The 19363-nt window shown below is 36.3% G+C and overlaps 1 protein-coding gene across 3 annotated transcripts in view; it reads left to right on the top strand.

The window, feature by feature from the left end:
• Nucleotides 1-19363, top strand: part of LOC127944178 (C-type mannose receptor 2-like) — a 44051-nt gene that overhangs the window by 3070 nt on the left and 21618 nt on the right. For 2 of the 3 annotated variants that reach the window (XR_008150292.1, XM_052540006.1), the window contains exons 2-4: nt 156-194; nt 375-770; nt 955-1299. Coding sequence is in view for 2 of the 3 variants with exons in the window: in XM_052540006.1 (XP_052395966.1) it covers nt 158-194; nt 375-770; nt 955-1299 (778 nt within the window). In the remaining variant the exon portion in view is untranslated. Of the gene's footprint in view, nt 1-155; nt 195-374; nt 771-954; nt 1300-1435; nt 2377-19363 lie in introns of those variants that run through there. The other variant, XM_052540005.1, reaches the window with a different exon arrangement.

Here is a 19363-nt window from a genome sequence, read left to right as displayed (position 1 = left end):
GACTGAATCATGACACACATCAGCTTCAGGAGCTTCTTGTGTGTGTTTATAGCTGAAGTAGAGTCTAATAAGCAATGATAAAGTAGAAATGGCATGATCTGATGTTCTGGATCTGGTCAGATGTTTCTTGAGACTGATTTGTGTTTTTCTCTCAGAAATGGAGAGAATCACATGTATGTCTCTTCTGCTCACAGGTGAGTGAGTGCTTGACTAGTTCTAGTGTTGATAGTTAGTGTTAGTGCTGCTGACCGTGTTCAAGTGTGTTTGAATGAGTGTGTAATGTGTGTGTTGTTGAGGAGATTGAGTAAAATACTAAGATACTCCACTACTGTACTAGCACTTCTTGTCTTGAATGTGAATGTGTCTCTCCTCAGCTGTGGTCAGTTCTTCTGCACGAGCTCCGCGTCAGTATCACTTTGTGAATCAGAACCTGAACTGGACTGAAGCTCAGAGTTACTGCAGAGAGAAATACACAGATCTGGTCACTATCAGTGACATACAAGAACAGAATGACACTGAACAGACCATAAAGAGAGTGAACAGCAATGCTGACCGTGTCTGGATTGGACTGAAGAACACAAGAGTTGGTTTCTGGAGTGACCCTGCCTTCTACACAGAACAGTACAGGAACTGGGGACCATCACAACCAGGAGGAGATGGAGACTGTGTTTTCTTGGGTTGTGGGAATGATCAGAGTTGTGGGAATGAGCCTAAAGTACAGTGGCATGATGTAGACTGTAATACAACAAGGCATTTCATCTGCTATGATGGTGAGTTCAGCTGTAAGTGATCATAAAACTCAGAAATGAGCTCAAAACATACTGTTTTCATTTCCAATAATAATACGCTCTTTTTGTTTTTGGTAAATGAGAGCGGAAATAACAAATGTATTTTCCTTTTTTAATTAAATTCCACTAGGAACATGATTCACTCAAATGTCTTTCTGTTTTAAAGCCAGTAAAGGATTCATCATTGTACAGGAGCAAAAGAACTGGACTGAAGCTCAGAAATACTGCAGAGAGAACCACACAGATCTGGCCAGCGTGAGGAATCAGACTGAGAATGAAGAGATTCAGAAGATCATAGACCAAAACAGAACTTCAAGTGATCAAGATAAACAAGTCTGGATCGGTCTGCACAGACTCTGGGTTTGGTCAGATAACAGCAGCTCCACATTCACACACTGGAAACACAGTTCTGATAACACACGTAAGAACTGCACATTGATTGTTATCAGTGATGAAGGACGATGGACAGACGAGGAGTGTTCAGAAGAGCATCCCTTTGTGTGTTATGATGGTGAGTAGATCAATCCTCTGAGAAACAGATCATTAGGGTAGCTACCGTTCTAGTGTGTAAAATAGCACTGGCTCCTGTATTTCAAAGTTAAATGTTTTGTATCCTGATTTTCTTGCTCATCTGTTTGTGTTTCCAGATAAGCTGGTTCTGGTCCGAGAGAATAAGACGTGGACTGAAGCTCTGAGACGCTGCAGAAACATGGACATGGACCTGGTGTCGGTGGATTCGGAGCAGATGCAGCAGCGGGTGATGAATGTGACCTCGAGCGCTCTCTCTGATCACGTGTGGCTGGGTCTGCGTCACTCCTGCACAGTGGGGATCTGGTTCTGGGTCAAAGGTCAGACCGTGTGCTACGATCAGTGGGCTTCTGATTATGACATCGGACTGGACGAATGTGATCAGACGGTGAGATCCGGAGCCATTCGGACCCGTGATAATCACTGGATCAGCCTTCCTGAAACTGAAGAAATCAACTTCATCTGCACCAAGTACATGTGATCCAGATTACACAATCAGATTACTAACATGAAGCACTTGTGATGAGATTATATAATATTTTAAAATGCCCATAATCAAATGATACTCTCTTATCTTTGTTTAGTACATATTATTTAATACTTGCATTTTCTTTTGATGGAACAGATATGTTCAGCGAACTCCATCTAAAATTACTGTAAATATAATCATACAGTATGTAATTATAATACATGCAACTTTTTTTTATTTTTTTATTCTGTATTTCAATCTCTGCTTGTTTCCTATACAGTTCCTGAATGGACAATATATAGAAAATATTTAAGATGTTTAATTTTTTTTTTCAGTTTGCATCTCATTGTTTCCTGTGTTTTCTTGGTTGTCATGCTTTAAGTATGTTCTCATTTGTCACCATAGTTACTGATTATGTTGCTCTCCTGTGCCTCATTAATTTTTTTCATTACTGTGTATTTATATTCCTCTCACTTCGCATTATTGAAAATTAATATTTTTTGCTCAAAGTGTGTGTGATGTTCCTTTGTGTAAAATCATCTACAATTAATATATGTGAACTCAAATGTATAAATGTAATGATTATATAATAATAATAAATATTGATTGAATGACTTCATGGAATATTTGCACTTTGTTTGAACATCGGCAGAAGCATTTAAATAAAGTGATGAAGGTTAAAATGTCATTACAATAGTGCTTATTGATACTTAATTATTGTGGCAAATTACAGGATCTTCAAATGTATACAATGCTGAAAAAAAAACACAACAACAACAACAACTTAAAAACACTTAAAAATAAATACAATTTCATGTTTTTAAAGAATATATAAAATTTTAAACAAGTGGAATTTACATTGGTTATAGAAAATAATCACACTACTTTAAAATAATCACATTTTGTTGCTTTGCAGTCTTTAATGAAGACAGACACAGTTTTTGTTTTATTATTAATATTTAAAACAGTTGAGTACATTTTTATTCCCCAGATTTTTAAATAATAATAATAAATATAGCTGCAAGCAGCGATGGCGGGCTCAAGCCACCAGTGCCATCGCCACCCCCGGTGGGATCAGGTAAACTGTGCCCAGCGGGCACATGCATTCACAATATCCCTCTGGCAGTGAGGTTTTAAAGGATATGGCAGTTAAAGGGTTAATCCGAATCATCTAGACTTTAAAATCACATTCACAGAACAATATATATATATATAACTTTAGTAACACTTTACAATAAGATTCCATTCATAAACATTATGTTAACATGAACAATATTTATATAGCATTCATTCATGTCAGTTAATATTCCAAACTTAAACATTAAAACATTGTTTTATTGTGATTTTTTTCCAAGCACATTTTACCAATTCCAAACCATATCAATCTTAATAACTACCATTATTTTTTATTTAATCATTTATGAGTGCTATACAATAGTCCAGGAAAGCTGGAAGAGAAAAACGGGTCAAGAAGAACTGACAAAATAATTAGGAAATAATGTGAAGATTAATTTTTAGTCAATTCTGCAAGACAGACTTTCAGGAAAGGAGGTGGAATAAAAATGAGCTCTTAAATCTTAATCCTGGATTCTGGAAAATATATTCCTCAAACCATCGAACAAGAGGAGGTGGTGCTGGTCCTTCACGAGTCTCTTTAATCTGTTCATAAAGCCTATATATAAAGCCTTAATATTTAGTATTTCACAATACTTCATGGTATTCTAATTAAATCATTTTTTGGAATCTTAAGTCTCTCAGAGCCTGACACCGAGTAATTCTGGAGACTCCAGGAAAGTGGCAGTTCTGTAAAATGTTGGCGCTGGAGACTAAATGCTCCCTGATAGTTTCACACCTAATTCACTTAACACACACACAAACACACACACACACACACACATTACCCACAGTGACAGAGGGACAGAGTGACATCAGATGTATGATAGTTTTTTAATTTTCTATCATCCATATAGTGTTGTATAGTCATGAAACTATTGTCATGAGACCAGTCATTCTGAGGAAATATGCCTCAGAATGACTGGTCTTCTATGTGTACATTTTTTTTGAAGTGTTTAGAAGCTGCACTTTAAAAAAATAAAAAGACATTTACTGGTTCCTTTTTTACTATTATTTCAAAAAATCACCACGACAAAACCATTCAAGCTATCCCAAATTCATTCACACCTGTTCTGTAAGATTAATTCTTTAAACAGTGGTAAAAGAGGATGTGGTGCTGAACCTTCAAGAGTCACTCAAAACGTATCTGTCCATAAAGCCTATAAAGAATTATTCTTAATATACAGTTCACAATACTTCAGCTTGTTTTTCTAATTAAGTGAGGGTCATTTTATCAGTAAAATTCCTAAAATACATATTATTTTATTTGAAAGATTTCTATAAATTATTTAAATCATACTCGTTTCTACAATAATTATTTAAAAGTAATCCTATAGCTCCCTCTGGTGGCCATTATAGGTACTAAGAATTGCAAGCTTGATTTATAAGTTATGACAGATTTAATTTTATGCTGGCTCTTGAAAAGGATAAAGCTATGAAACTTACTGTGCTTCCTTCAAATGAGGACTTCTACTTATATAAAAAATTATGAAGAGTTAGAATGAAAAATTTTAAAGATATAGTAAAATAACTATTGTATTTTTTATGTTACTTTAATAAATCTCTATGGCAACACCATTTAAGCTATCCTAAACCCATTCACAATTTAATATCTCAGTATATTGGCATCATGTTGAAAAAGGAGTATGGAGTAGTATGAGGAGGAGTATGAATTCATTTACAGGCTGATTTTATCATAAATCCACAATAAAATTTCTGAGTTCTGTATCAATCTGTGTTGTTGTTTGTTTATTTTTATCTTTTATTTTTCATAGGAAGATAACTTACTCTCCTTTTTAATAAATGTGCTTATAAACCAAGGACAAGCTATTTATAGCTGTATTTATAAACTGCTTACTACTGACTATTAATATTGGGACAAGGCTTTATAAAGCATGAACTGACTATTTACTAATGAGTGCAGTTATTATAAAGTGTTATCAATGCATTTGCTAATGTTAACAAATTAGACATTATTTTACAGTGTTATCAAATCCTTAAATGACTCATAAGCATTTGTGAAAGTTCTGCTTGCATTACAGCTTAGTATTGATCTGTGAGCTGAACAGATTTACTGTTACATCCATGAGATTATGTAAATTCAAATAAATATAATGTCACAGGATGTCATAGGTCAGTATCAAATGAGTTTGAAATTATTATTTGCAGCACAAATAAGTTTTTTTTAGGATTTTTAAAAATCCCTAAAACTGTCAGAAAAAATTTAAGGCCTAAGCTATTTCTATGTGAGTGGCTAAATTTATTTTTGTTTTTATAATTGTAATACACAAACTATGAAATTATACAAAATGTATAAAAAGGCAAATAAATAAATACGCACACATTAAAAAAGCAGCCAAGTCGAATGAGTTTCCTTTTTTATATAGATTAAAATTGAAGACAGAAGCAAGTGGTAAATGTGGTCACTTTAATATTCAAATCCAGTAGATCCAGTTTATGTTCACGTGGCTGTTTTCGTTTATATTCGCCAAGCTATTATGTATTTTGAAATAATCTTGTCCGTGATGTGTTCGTTCGTACGACGAAAGGCAGAAACCTGCAGCTCAAGAGATATATGTTATTCTGCCAGTCGCGCTTTCAAATAGTCTTGCACACTTAAACAGGTCACAAACACCTGCATTTACCTCTTGTTGTGTTACAGTGGGTTTATTGTGTGCATTTGTGGTAATATTTTATTTAAAAAAGCTCTTAAACAAGAATAAATTCGTTTGTTTTGAGCTGGACACTGTAAGCGCTGATCGGAGGCGTGATTTCAGATAGGCAGCCACAAATATTTCATTTTCACACAAACAGTTCAAATACATCTGAATTTAGCTCTTGGTGTGTTCTAATTGGTTGATTGTGTGATATCGCTGTAATAATTTATTTTTAAAAGCTTTAAAACAGGAATAAATTCGTTTTTTCTGAGCTCTTTACTCCAGACGCTCGTGATCACAGCGGTGATTCATCTCTCCTATTTCTCACGTATCTCTGGCCAGAAATAATTTATCCATGAGCCCTGAACCGGTAATAATCAGATATGTTGGTTTAGCTTGTCAGTGTGAATTAAATCTAAGTATTTATTTGTATTTTTAACCGATTTAAAAGTGAAAGTAAAAGTCCGGGAATTGAACCTGTAGGGGCGCAATTTCTCTCAGACAATGGAAGTCTGAAGCACACACACTCAAACAGAGGGACAGAGTGAGATGAGATGTCTGACAGTTTTTTAATTTTCTGTTATCCATACAGTGTTGCAAAGTCGTTAAACTATGCATATTTCCTCAGAATGACTTTTTCATCTGTATGAAAAAATTCTTTGACGTGTTTGGAAGCTGCAATTTAAAAATACAATAATGATTCCCTTTGTAAGGTCATTTAAAAAAATCACCACGGCAAAAAGCTACACTTAAAAAAATAAAAGACATTTACTGGTTCCTTTTTTACTGTTATTTCAAAAAATCACCACGACAAAACCATTCAAGGTATCCAAAATTAATTCGCACCTGTTCTGTAAGATAAATTCTTTAAACAGTGGTAAAAGAGGATGTGGTGCTGATCCTTCAAGAGTCACTCCAAACTTATCTGTCCATAAAGCCTATAAATAATTATTCTTAATACACAGTATTTCACAATACTTCAGCATATTATTCTAATTAAGTGAGGGTCATTTTATCAGTAAAATACATATTCTTTTTCTTTGAAAGATTTCTATAAATGATTTAAATCATACTTGTTTCTACAATAATTATTTAAAAGTAATCCTATAGCTCCATCTGGTGGCCATTATTGGTACTAAGCATTGCAAGCTTGATTTATATGTTATGATAGTTTTAATTTTATGCTGGCTCTTGAAAATGATAAAGCTATGAAACTTACTGTGCTTCTTTCAAATGATGAATTCTACGTATATAAAAAATTATGAAGAGTTGGAATGAAGAATGTTAAAGATATAGTAAAATAACTATTGTATTTTTTTATGTTACTTTAATAAATCGGTATGGCCACACCATTTAAGGTATCCTAAACCCATTCGCAATTTAACATCTTCAGTATATTGGCATCATGTTGAAAAAGTTTGGTGTGACCTACTTATGTCTTCTCGGAGGAGTATGAATTCATTTTTACATGCTGATTTTATCATAAATCCACAATAACATTTCTGAGTTCTTTATCAATCTGTGTTGTTGTTTGTTTATTTTTATTTTTTTTATTTTTCATAGGAAGATAACTGACCCTTTACTCTCCTTTTTAATAAATGTGCTTATAAACCAAGAACAAGCTATTTATAGCTGTATTTATAAACTGCTTACTACTGACTATTAATATTGGGACAAGGCTTTATAAAGCATAAACTGACTATTTACTAATGAGTGCAGTTATTATAAAGTGTTACCAATGCATTTACTTATGTTAACAAATTATACATTATTTTACAGTGTTATTAAATCCTTTAATGACTTATAAGCATTTGTGAAAGAAGCTTAGTCTTGATCTGTGAACTGAACAGTTTTACTGTTACATCCATGATATTTTAAAAATGTAGATACATGTCATGTCACAGGATGGAATAGGTCAGTATCAAATGAGTTGAAATTATTATTTGCAGCACAAATAAGTATTTTTAGAATTTTGTTTTTAATTCCTGAAACTGTCAGAAAAGGATAAAGCCTAAGAGATTTCTTAAGCTGTAATGAAAACAGCAATGTTAGCAACAGCAACAAAAAATAACAATTTAAAATACATTTTTTTACTGGTGATTAAAGAGATGATTAAGTCTCTCTCTCTCTCTTTCTCTCTCTCATTGTGTCTGCCACTCAGCTCATGCCCATCCCCCACTCACACACACACACTCACACACACACATGCACTCAGTCAGCACACATACATTGCTCAAACAGAGGGACAGAGTGAGTTGAGATGTCTGAGAGTTTTTTAATTTTCTTTTAATCATACAGTGTTGTAAAGTCATGAAACTATGCATATGTCCTCAGAATGATTTGATCTCTGTATGAAATTTTTTTTAAGTGTTTGGAAGCTGCAATTTAAAAATGCAAGACAATTAATGATTCCCTTTTTACTGTCATTTCAAAAAATCACCACGACAAAACGGTTCAAGCTAACCAAAATCCGCTCGCAATTTAAGTTCCTCATTGTTTTTTCAACATGTAGACAAAGTTTGGTGAGTATAGTGAACATTTCCTCTGAGGAGAATGCATTAAATCAGAGCTCAATTTAAATATTCAAATCAAAATAGCCGACTTCCTGTTGGTTGTAGCTGATGACTGTGAATTAGAAAGTTGTCCGTCTTGATAAGAACAATTTATGTACCAAGTTTGGTGTCTGTAGCTAAAACTAAACCCCCCACTTTTGACAAAAGGTGGCGCTATAGCGTGCCTCCTTCACGCCCTTTTAAAAGCTTTTGCCATTGTCTAGCTATCACTAATACTGATATGTGTTTTGAGTTTCATGTAAATCTGAGGTTGTTGTCTGCCTCAAACTCATCATAACAGAACATTCAAGTTTGACTCGTTGCCATGGCAACGCCATATTAGATATTAATATCCCCACAACAGATTTACATCGGCCGTGTTTTGTCATTATTCTGATGAAGTTTTAAGTAAATCGAGTAAAAATAAGATGCTGAATTCAAAACATTTTGAAAATAACTCACTTCCTGCTGCCAGTTGGTGGCGCTATAACGTTGACTCTTAATAGTCACATATATACGATCGGTATCATACAACGAACAAACCAATGAAGTTTGATCAAATTCAGGAAATGTATGTGGATGTTATTAGACATTTCCTGTTTCTCATTTCTCACCATAATTTCCACGCCTCGCTACGGGCAAACCGTTCGAGATATCAAAAATCCCCTCGCAATTTTTCATCCCCAATGTCTTGAGATCATGTTCACCGAGTTTCGTGGCGAACGGGTTGAAAACCTCAGAGGAGTATTTCAAATTCCAGAGCATGCTTTTTTTAAACAGCCCTGAATAGCTGACTTCCTGTTGGGCGGAGCCTATGACATAAAGTGTGAAAGTTGTTCGGCTCAATGAGATCTATAAGTGTACCAAGTTTCATATAAATACATGCAAGTCTGTGTGAGCTATGGTTCAAGATTTCTGAAGGTGTTCCAGGGGGCGCTGTAGAGTCCCTGTGCCACGCCCGGGTCCCAGCCTCTGCGGCGTCCTGATGGCCACAGATTCCAACGTGTGTGCCAATTTTCAAGAGTTTTTGAGCATGTTAAGGCCCCTAAAAACCCCCGGAAGGTTTAATAAAAAATAAAAAAAATAATAAGAAATATAGCTGCAAGCAGCGATGGCGGGCTCAAGCCACCAATGCCATCACCACCCCGGTGGCATCAGGTAAACTGTGCCCAGCGGGCACATGCATTCACAATATCCCTCTGGCAGTGAGGTTTTAAAGGATAGAGGGGAGCGTAGAGGGGAGCGTGCATTTGCAGTGGCTGGGCCACGACTCTGGAATACCCTGCCTTTAGAGTTCAGACTGGCCCCTTCCTTGTCTATTTTTAAATCTTTGCTAAAAACTTTTTTATTTTCCTTAGTGTACTGACTACTGTGTTATGCTACATTTTGAAATGGGTGGTTTTAAATTTTTTGTCTGGTCTATTTTTATGTATGTGTAATATTCTTGCTCTTATGTTAAAGCACTTTGGTCAGCCAGGAGGCTGTTGTAAATGCGCTATACAAATAAATTGAACTTGAACTTGAACTTGAACTTGATATGGCAGTTAAAGGGTTAATCCGAATCATCTAGACTTTAAAATCACATTCACAGAACAATATATATATATATATATATATATATATATATATATATATATATATATATATATATATATATATAACTTTAGTAACACTTTACAATAAGATTTCATTTATAAACATTATGTTAACATGAACAATATTTATATAGCATTCATTCATGTCAGTTAATATTCCAAACTTAAACATTAAAACATTGTTTTATTGTGATTTTTTTCCAAGCACATTTTACCAATTCCAAACCATATCAATCTTAATAACTACCATTTTTTTTTATTTAATCATTTATGAGTGCTATACAGTAGTCCAGGAAAGCTGGAAGAGAAAAACAGGTCAAGAAGAACTGACAAAAGAATTGCAAAAGAATTAGGAATTAATGTGAAGATTAATTTTTAGTCAATTCTGCAAGACAGACTTTCAGGAAAGGAGGTGGAATAAAAATGAGCTCCTAAATCTTAATCCCGGATTCTGGAAGATATATTCCTCAAACCATCAAACAAGAGGAGGTGGTGCTGTTCCTTCACGAGTCAGTCTAATCTGTTCATTAAGCCTATATATAAAGTCTTAATATATAGTATTTCACAATACTTCATGGTATTCTAATTAAATATTTTTTTGGAATCTTAGATCTCTCAGAACCTGACACATTGTAATTCTGAGACTCCAGGAAAGTGGCAGTTCTGTAAAATGTTGGCGCTGGAGACTAAATGCTCACTGATAGTTTCACACCTAATTCACTTAAAACACACACAAACACACACACACAGTGACAGAGGGACAGAGTGACATCAGATGTATGTTTTTTAATTTTCTGTCATCCATATAATGTTGTATAGTCATGAAACTATGCATATTTCCTCAGAATGACTTGTCTTCTATGTGTACATTTTTTTGAAGTGTTTAGAAGCTGCACTTTTTTTTACTGGTTCCTTTTTTACTATTATTTCAAAAAATCACCACGACAAAACCATTCAAGCTATCCAAAATTCATTCACACCTGTTCTGTAAGATTAATTCTTTAAACAGTGGTAAAAGAGGATGTGGTGCTGAACCTTCAAGAGTCACTTAAAACGTATCTGTCCATAAAGCCTATTAAGAATTATTCTTAATATACAGTTCACAATACTTCAGCTTGTTATTCTAATTAAGTGAGGGTCATTTTATCAGTAAAATTCCTAAAATACATATTATTTTATTTGAAAGATTTCTATAAATTATTTAAATCATACTCGTTTCTCCAATAATTATTTAAAAGTAATCCTATAGCTCCCTCTGGTGGCCATTATTGGTACTAAGAATTGCAAGCTTGATTTATAAGTTATGATAGTTTTAATTTTATGCTGGCTCTTGAAAATGATAAAGCTATGAAACTTACTGTGCTTCCTTCAAATGAGGACTTCTACTTATATAAAAAACTATGAAGAGTTAGAATGAAAAATTTTAAAGATATAGTAAAATAACTATTGTATTTTTTATGTTACTTTAATAAATCTCTATGGCAACACCATTTAAGCTATCCTAAACCCATTCACAATTTAATATCTCAGTATATTGGCATCATGTTGAAAAAGGAGTATGGAGTAGTATGAGGAGGAGTATGAATTCATTTACAGGCTGATTTTATCATAAATCCACAATAAAATTTCTGAGTTCTGTATCAATCTGTGTTGTTGTTTGTTTATTTTTATCTTTTATTTTTCATAGGAAGATAACTGACCCTTTACTCTCCTTTTTAATAAATGTGCTTATAAACCAAGGACAAGCTATTTATAGCTGTATTTATAAACTGCTTACTACTGACTATTAATATTGGGACAAGGCTTTATAAAGCATGAACTGACTATTTACTAATGAGTGCAGTTATTATAAAGTGTTATCAATGCATTTGCTAATGTTAACAAATTAGACATTATTTTACAGTGTTATCAAATCCTTAAATGACTCATAAGCATTTGTGAAAGTTCTGCTTGTATTACAGCTTAGTATTGATCTGTGAGCTGAACAGATTTACTGTTACATCTATGAGATTATGTAAATTCGAATAAATATAATGTCACAGGATGTCATAGGTCAGTATCAAATGAGTTTGAAATTATTATTTGCAGCACAAATAAGTTTTTTTTTAGGATTTTTAAAAATCCCTAAAACTGTCAGAAAAAGGTTAAGGCCTAAGCTATTTCTATGTGAGTGGCTAAATTTATTTTTGTTTTTATAATTGTAATACACAAACTATGAAATTATACAAAATGTATAAAAAGGTAAATAAATAAATACGCACACATTAAAAAAGCAGCCAAGTCGAATGAGTTTCCTTTTTAATATAGATTAAAATTGAAGACAGAAGCAAGTGGTAAATGTGGTCACTTTAATATTCAAATCCAGTAGATCCAGTTTATGTTCACGTGGCTGTTTTCGTTTATATTCGCCAAGCTATTATGTATTTTGAAATAATCTTGTCCGTTATGTGTTCGTTCGTACGACGAAAGGCAGAATCCTGCAGCTCGAGAGATATATGTTATTCTGCCAGTCGCGCTTTCAAATAGTCTTGCACACTTAAACAGGTCACAAACACCTGCATTTAGCTCTTGTAGTGTTACAATGGGTTTATTGTGTGCATTTGTGGTAATGTTTTATTTAAAAAAGCTCTTAAACAAGAATAAATTCGTTTGTTTTGAGCTGGACACTGTACGCGCTGATCGGAGGCGTGATTTCAGATAGGCAGCCACAAATATTTCATTTTCACACAAACAGTTCAAAAACATCTGAATTTAGCTCTTGGTGTGTTCTAATTGGTTGATTGTGTGATATCGCTGTAATAATTTATTTTTAAAAGCTTTAAAACAGGAATAAATTCGTTTTCTCTGAGCTCTTTACTCCAGACGCTCGTGATCACAGCGGTGATTCATCTCTCCTATTTCTCACATATCTCTGGCCAGAAATAATTTATCCATGAGCCCTGAACCGGTAAAAATCAGATATGTTCGTTTAGCTTGTCAGTGTGAATTAAATCTAAGTATTTATTTGTATTTTTAACCGATTTAAAAGTGAAAGTAAAAGTTCGGGAATTGAACCTGTAGGGGCGCTATTTCTCTCAGACAATGGAAGTCTGAAGCACATATACTCAAACAGAGGGACAGAGTGAGATGAGATGTCTGACAGTTTTTTAATTTTCTGTTATCCATACAGTGTTGTAAAGTCGTTAAACTATGCATGTTTCCTCAGAATGACTTTTTCATCTGTATGAAAAAATTATTTGACGTGTTTGGAAGCTGCAATTTAAAAATACAATAATGATTCCCTTTGTAAGGTCATTTAAAAAAATCACCACGGCAAAACCATTCAAGCTATCCAAAATCCATTCACAATTTAAGTTCCTATCAGAAATACTGATGTGTGTTCAGAGTTTTGTGAAATTCTAAGTATGTTATTTGCCTCAAAATCACCTGAGAAGAATTCCAGTTTGACATGTTGCCACGCCAACAATTTTTTAGATATCAATATCCCCCTTGCAGATTTATATCGGCTGTGTTTTAACATTATTCTGATGAAGTTTGAAGCAAATCGAGTAATAATAAGATGCTGAATTCAAATCATTTTGAAAATGACACACTTCCTTCTGCCAGTTGGTGGCGCTATAACTTTGACTCCTAATAGTCACATATATGCGATCGACATCATACAACGAATAATCTGATGAAGTTTGATTAAAATCAGGAAATGTATGTGGACGGTATTAGACACTTCCTGTTTCTCATTTCTCGCCATAATTTCAACGCCTCGCCACGAGCAAACCGTTCGAGATATCAAAAATCCCCTGGCAATTTTTCATCCCCAGTGTCTTGAGATCATGTTGACCAAGTTTGGCAGCAATCGAGAAAAAAACCTATGACAAGTATTTCAAATTCCAGAGCATGCGCTTTTTACATAACTCTAAATAGCTGACTTCCTGTTGGGTGGAGCCTATGACATGCAATACGAAAGTTGTTCGGCACGATGAGATCTATATGTGTACTGAGTTTCATATGAATATGTGCAAGTATGTGTGAGCTATACATCAACATTTCTGACTGTGTTCCAGGGGGCGCCGTAGAGCCCCTGTGCCACGCCCGGGTCCCAGCCTCTGCAGGCTCCTAAAGGCCACAGATTCCAAAGTGTGCGCAAATTTTCAAGAGTTTTTGAGTATGTTAAGGACCCCAAAAGCCCCCACAACTTTGACGAAAAATTTGAATACTAAACCCTAAATAGCCAACTTCCTGTTGGGCGGAGCCTATGATATGCAATACAAAAGTTGTTTGGATTGATGAGATTTATATGTGTACCGAGTTTCATTCGTCTACGAGCAAGAATGTATGATATATGGCCCTCCATATTCCAGGGGGCGCTGTAGAGCCCCTGTGCCACGCCCGTGTATCAGTCTCTGCCCGGCCCTAATGGCCGCAGGTTCCAATCTGTGTGCCAATTTTCAAGACTTTTTAAGCACGTTAAGGGCCCCAAAAGCCCCCGAGACGTTGGAAAAAAATAATAATAATAATAATAATAATAATAATAATAAAAAATAATCCTAAGGAAAACAATAGGCCTCTCGCCCTTTGGGCTTGAGCCCTAATAATAAAAAATAATCCTAAGGAAAACAATAGGCCTCTCGCCCTTTGGGCTTGAGCCCTAATAATCCTTAGAAGAACAATAGGGCTCTTCGCCCCTTCGGGCTTGAGCCCTAATAATAATGCATTTTATTTCATGGCGCCTTTCAGAAAACCCAAGGTCACCATACAAGACTTTTATTTGGAAAGGATGCTTTAAATTGATCAAAAGTGATTATAAAAAATGTATAATCTTACAAAATATTTGTATATCAGATAAATGCTGATCTTTGGATCTTTCTATTCATCAAAGAACCCAGAAAAAATTTACTCAACTGTTTGAAATATTAATAATAAAACAAAAACTGAGATTTACAGGTTTTTATTTTCATTTACAGGTCACGGGGTGAACACGACATGGTTGGGCTAAACGGCGAGAGGAAGGGGAAAGTTCAAACAAATCAAAGCCATAAATCATACTGACATATGCTACCTTATAGGTACTACTTGTGTGACACTGATAAGAGCGCCACCCGTCATTTTCAGTGGATATTATTATTTTCATGTGCCCCCACCACTGTTCAAAACAAAGTTACGTCACTGGACCTTACTATAAACTATGATAAAAGTTCATCAGCTGGGGTGAATATACTGGTTCTAGATCAGCGCTGCCCTGGAAACGCCGCTCCCACACTGATCAAACAATCATGACACCTGTGCATTATGAGGGGCGCACCTGGAGCTCGTTCCCGCCTGCGGAAGAGGCTTCCAAGGTGAGTTGCACCGAAGCTCAAGGAGACACTAACAAATGTTTTTGTTTGTCTGCTCATTCACAGACTCCAACAGCGCCGTGTGTGATAGCCCGGCCACCAACAAATGGAGCAGATCTATCATGTGATCCCATAGCCCCTGGGCCAGCCCAATCGTGATGGTACTGAAGAAGCCAGACAACACCCTCCTTTTCTGTAATGACTTCAGGAAGCTCAACCAAGTCCCTGCCTTTGACGGGTATCCCATGCCATGGGTGGATGAGCTCCTGGACCGGTTAGGGAAGGCCCGGTATATCAGCACCTTGGACCTTGCAAAAGCGTATTGGGAGGTCCACTCTCCCAAAGTTCCAGAGAAAATACCACCTTCAGCACTCCCAATGGCCACTGGCATTACCATGTACTTCCCTTCGGCCTTCACGGGGCACCGGCCACATTCCAGCGGTTAACGGACGTTTTGCTCAGACCCCATCAAGCCTACACTGCGGCTTACCTGGACAATTTCATTATCCACTTGGAGAGCTGGAGGATGCACCTGGGGCATCTATGGAGGGCGTTGACGGAGCTCCGGTGGGCTGGCCTGACCCCAAGAAGTGTAACCTCGGCCTCACCGAAGCCAATTACCTGAGCTATAAGATTGGTAGAGGGCTCATCATGCCTCAGGAGAAGAAGTTTGAGGTGGTGAAGAAGTTCCTACATCCCACAAACAAGACCCAGGTACGAGCATTCTTGGGGTTGGTGGGCTACTACCGCTGCTTTATTCCTAACTTCTCCTCTATAGTCTGCACCCTGTCAGACCTAATCAGGAAAGGGCAACCAGAGGCAATAGTCTGGACCCTTGAAACAGAAGCCGAATTCTAGAACCTGAAAACGGCCCAGACGTCCTCCCCCATCTTACACTCCCCAGACTTTAGCTGCCCCTTCACCCTAAAAACAGACGCCTCCGGCTTAGGAGCAGTTCTCTCTCAGCTCCGGGATGGAGAAGAGCACCCCGTGGTCTATATCAGTAGGAAACTCTCACCCGCAGAAACCAGGTATGCAGTCCTGGAGAGAGAGGCCCTGGCCATAAAGTAGGCAGTCCTGGAGTTGAATTACTAACTCTGGGTGTGCCAGTTCACCCCCATTATGGATTATGCCCGCTCCAGTGTATTTCCCAGGTAAAAGACACAAAAACGCGGGTGACCCGGTGGTTCCTAGCCTTCCAGGACTTCTGTTTCCAAATGCAACATCGGGCCTGGGCCGACTACAGGAATGCGGATGGATGCTCCCGGGGCTGGTCCAGATGGACAGGTCTGGCAGGTAACATAAAATTTCCCTTCCATAATATCCCCACAAAAAATTGTGTTTCCCCACAGAACCAGGGCAATGCCTGGAGGGTGAGGGGGGGATCAAACAATCATTACACCTTTGCGTGATGAGTGGAGCTCGTCCCCACCGGCTACAAAAGCCAGAGGAAGAGGCTTCCAAGGCAAGTTGCACTGAAACTCCAGGAGACACTAATGAATGTCTTTGTTTGTCTGCTCATTCACAGACTCAGACGGCACCCCAGGAGAGTGACATTCACCACAGAACTGCACCCCACATGCACAGAGTGGAAGCCTGCACCAGTCACCCTCCGGGGCACTTACCAGCTGTACAGGGTGTGTGTTCTCATTCACCCCGTAAGAAGTATGCAATGATTAATTCCATATTATAGCAAAAAAATAAAAACTGAAAACGGTGCTTCTGAGAACAACTGAGAAAGTTAGTTCCAAAAGAGTGACCAGTGGGAAGACTGATTCTGGAGCCCTGAATTGCCCACCTCCCTGTCAATGATCAAGCATCCTCTCAGCACCTGCGTTCAAAATCCTCTGGCAGCACCTCTGCTCACAGCACTATAACATTATTTCTGGGGAATGTTTTTAAATTCTAGTGAAGGAAAAAATCATACTTTTTCTGTTGTCTCTTCTTTTTAAAAAAATTGAAAAGTAGTGCTTGAACCATTTTGCATGACCAATGATAAAAACTTGCTTCTGCTAATGTGCAGCTTGTTACAAAACCGAGTTCTGATTGGCCAATCACGTTATTCGTGACTTATCTCAAGAAGATCATTTTAATTTTTAATTTCCATGATAAGTTTTACATAATAAAATTTATTAAATCAAAGGGAATGGTGATGGGGGAAGGTTGTTTTACTGATGGGATGCTTTTTGTCATTTATTTCAACCAGGGGATGCCATCCCCCCACATCCCCCCTCAATTTGAGCCCTGCAGGCGATAACAGCTCTAGATCTCGCCCCAGCCTCGGTTATTCAGCCAGTGACCGGTGCACTCTGTTGGACTCTGGCAGATACTCCAGGACTCCATCCCTAAACACTTATCTTTTTTAATCAAGCAAAACACTGATTATTTAGCATATTTTATCTGAAAATCGCTTCTGGTTTCCTGGTTCAATCATGTTTTTTTTTTACATCATCATCATTTTGAGGAAGAACGGCACACATTCAAATTCTGTCCTGAAGAATCCCTCTGTCCTGTATCTGATTATTCATCCCTGAGGAACACTGGGACATTCATGACTATCATCTGCATAAAAACAAGAAGAACAATATGTAAATTAACAGGGAAATAATTTGAATGTCACACAAACACACGAGACGCTGGAGATAAACAGAGACGAGGAATATGAGAATAATTTCAGTATTCATTAAACAATTACTATAACAAAAATATACTTGTGCTCTTTCAGACCTCAGCAGACTCTCTTTCATGTCGAAGTCTCGACTTTATCTCAGACGTTTCCCCAGAGAAATAAAAACGGATATTGCACAGACATCAGCTGTTTTTTATTTAAAGCTACTTATAAATACTTTAACCTAATCTACACTCTAACGCTAAAAGACAACCTTCTGCATTTACACAAATAGTATAATATTATACATTCTATACTGTTTTTACAAATGAGGACATCTCCAAATGAAGGTTTAACTCACTTCTGAGTATTTCACGAGTTCACCCTTACATCTAATCTGAAAGTGAATAGTTGGCATTATTTTGGCGTGCTGTCCTGGGGGAGGGGTCCGGGCCCGGAGCATAGACTGAACCCAATAAACTCCCCCTATTCCTATTTGGGATAAATAGATTAGAAGTGAGGAGTTGGGGTGGAGGAGGGATGCCGAAAAACTGTTGTGGGACAGGAGGTAGGAAGACTGGATATATATATATATATATATATACACACATGCTTGTGTGCTAGTTAAGATGATTAGCTAAACGAGATGCACCTCTGCCTAAATTGGATGATTATCTGATTATCCTCCCGAACTTTGTTAATAAAACACATAAATGTAAAGATATTGTAATTGAAATCTACAGATGCAAATAAATAAAGTGCAATAAAATAAACACTTTAATGTGCAATTTGGATGTATAAACACTCTCTCTCTCTCTCTCACACACACAAAAAGACACACACACAAACTGTAGCCATGGGGCAATAAAGCAGGAAACACAGCTCTGAATAAAGACCTAAACCACAGAAGGGAGTTTTTCTGTCCAGGAAAAGCAAAGCTGGGAGGAGCAGAAGAGGAGAAATGATCGTGATATCAGTCTGTCCTGATAAAAGAAGAAACACTATCACTCCTGAATCACAGCATCTACAGGTAAGAAACTCTGAGATCATGATTACTGATAGTTTAACTTCACATTGATTATGATCTGACTGATTTAACTGTGTTTATATTATATTACACTCAGCTGATCACAGGTTAACTAGTGAATGTCTGGATTTTGTAAATTTTGTCTGTTGCCATCTGAACTTTTTCAGTTTAATTATATTCAGCTTCTTTAAAACATTATGGAGAAAATAAACCAAAAATAAATAAACTTAAAAATAAACTTCATATCCATTGATTGATACAAAGATTTCCTCACAATTAATTTTGTAATAAAACAAGTGTAACTTACGTTTAAATTATTATATAAAAAAAAAGAAAATAAAAGTACAATTTAGTATTAAAAATTGTGTTTGCAGTAGTGTACTTACAGCAGTAGGGCAACACTCGATCTCACTGAGAGAGTTTGATTCTGGAGCTTTTAACAGCAGAAATGTGCCGCATAAAACAATAGACTGAAATAAATATTATAATTCTTAATGGTAAAAGACTAAATATCCTACGGTGAATACTTGTTACTTGGTTAAGAGTAAGTTACTATACAGTGACAAACTGTTATAAATCTAACAGGACATTTCATGTCATTTAACAGTACTTTTATTTTTAATTATATCACTTTATCTGTGTTTAAGGTGGTTGTCGGTGTATTATATTAACATTATATGAGTTAATGAAATA

This window comes from Carassius gibelio, chromosome A23 (assembly GCF_023724105.1).
Source record: "Carassius gibelio isolate Cgi1373 ecotype wild population from Czech Republic chromosome A23, carGib1.2-hapl.c, whole genome shotgun sequence".
Classification (NCBI taxonomy): domain Eukaryota; kingdom Metazoa; phylum Chordata; class Actinopteri; order Cypriniformes; family Cyprinidae; genus Carassius; species Carassius gibelio.
The sequence above is the reverse complement of the archived record's forward strand: the minus strand, read 5'-3'. Positions and strand labels throughout refer to the sequence as shown.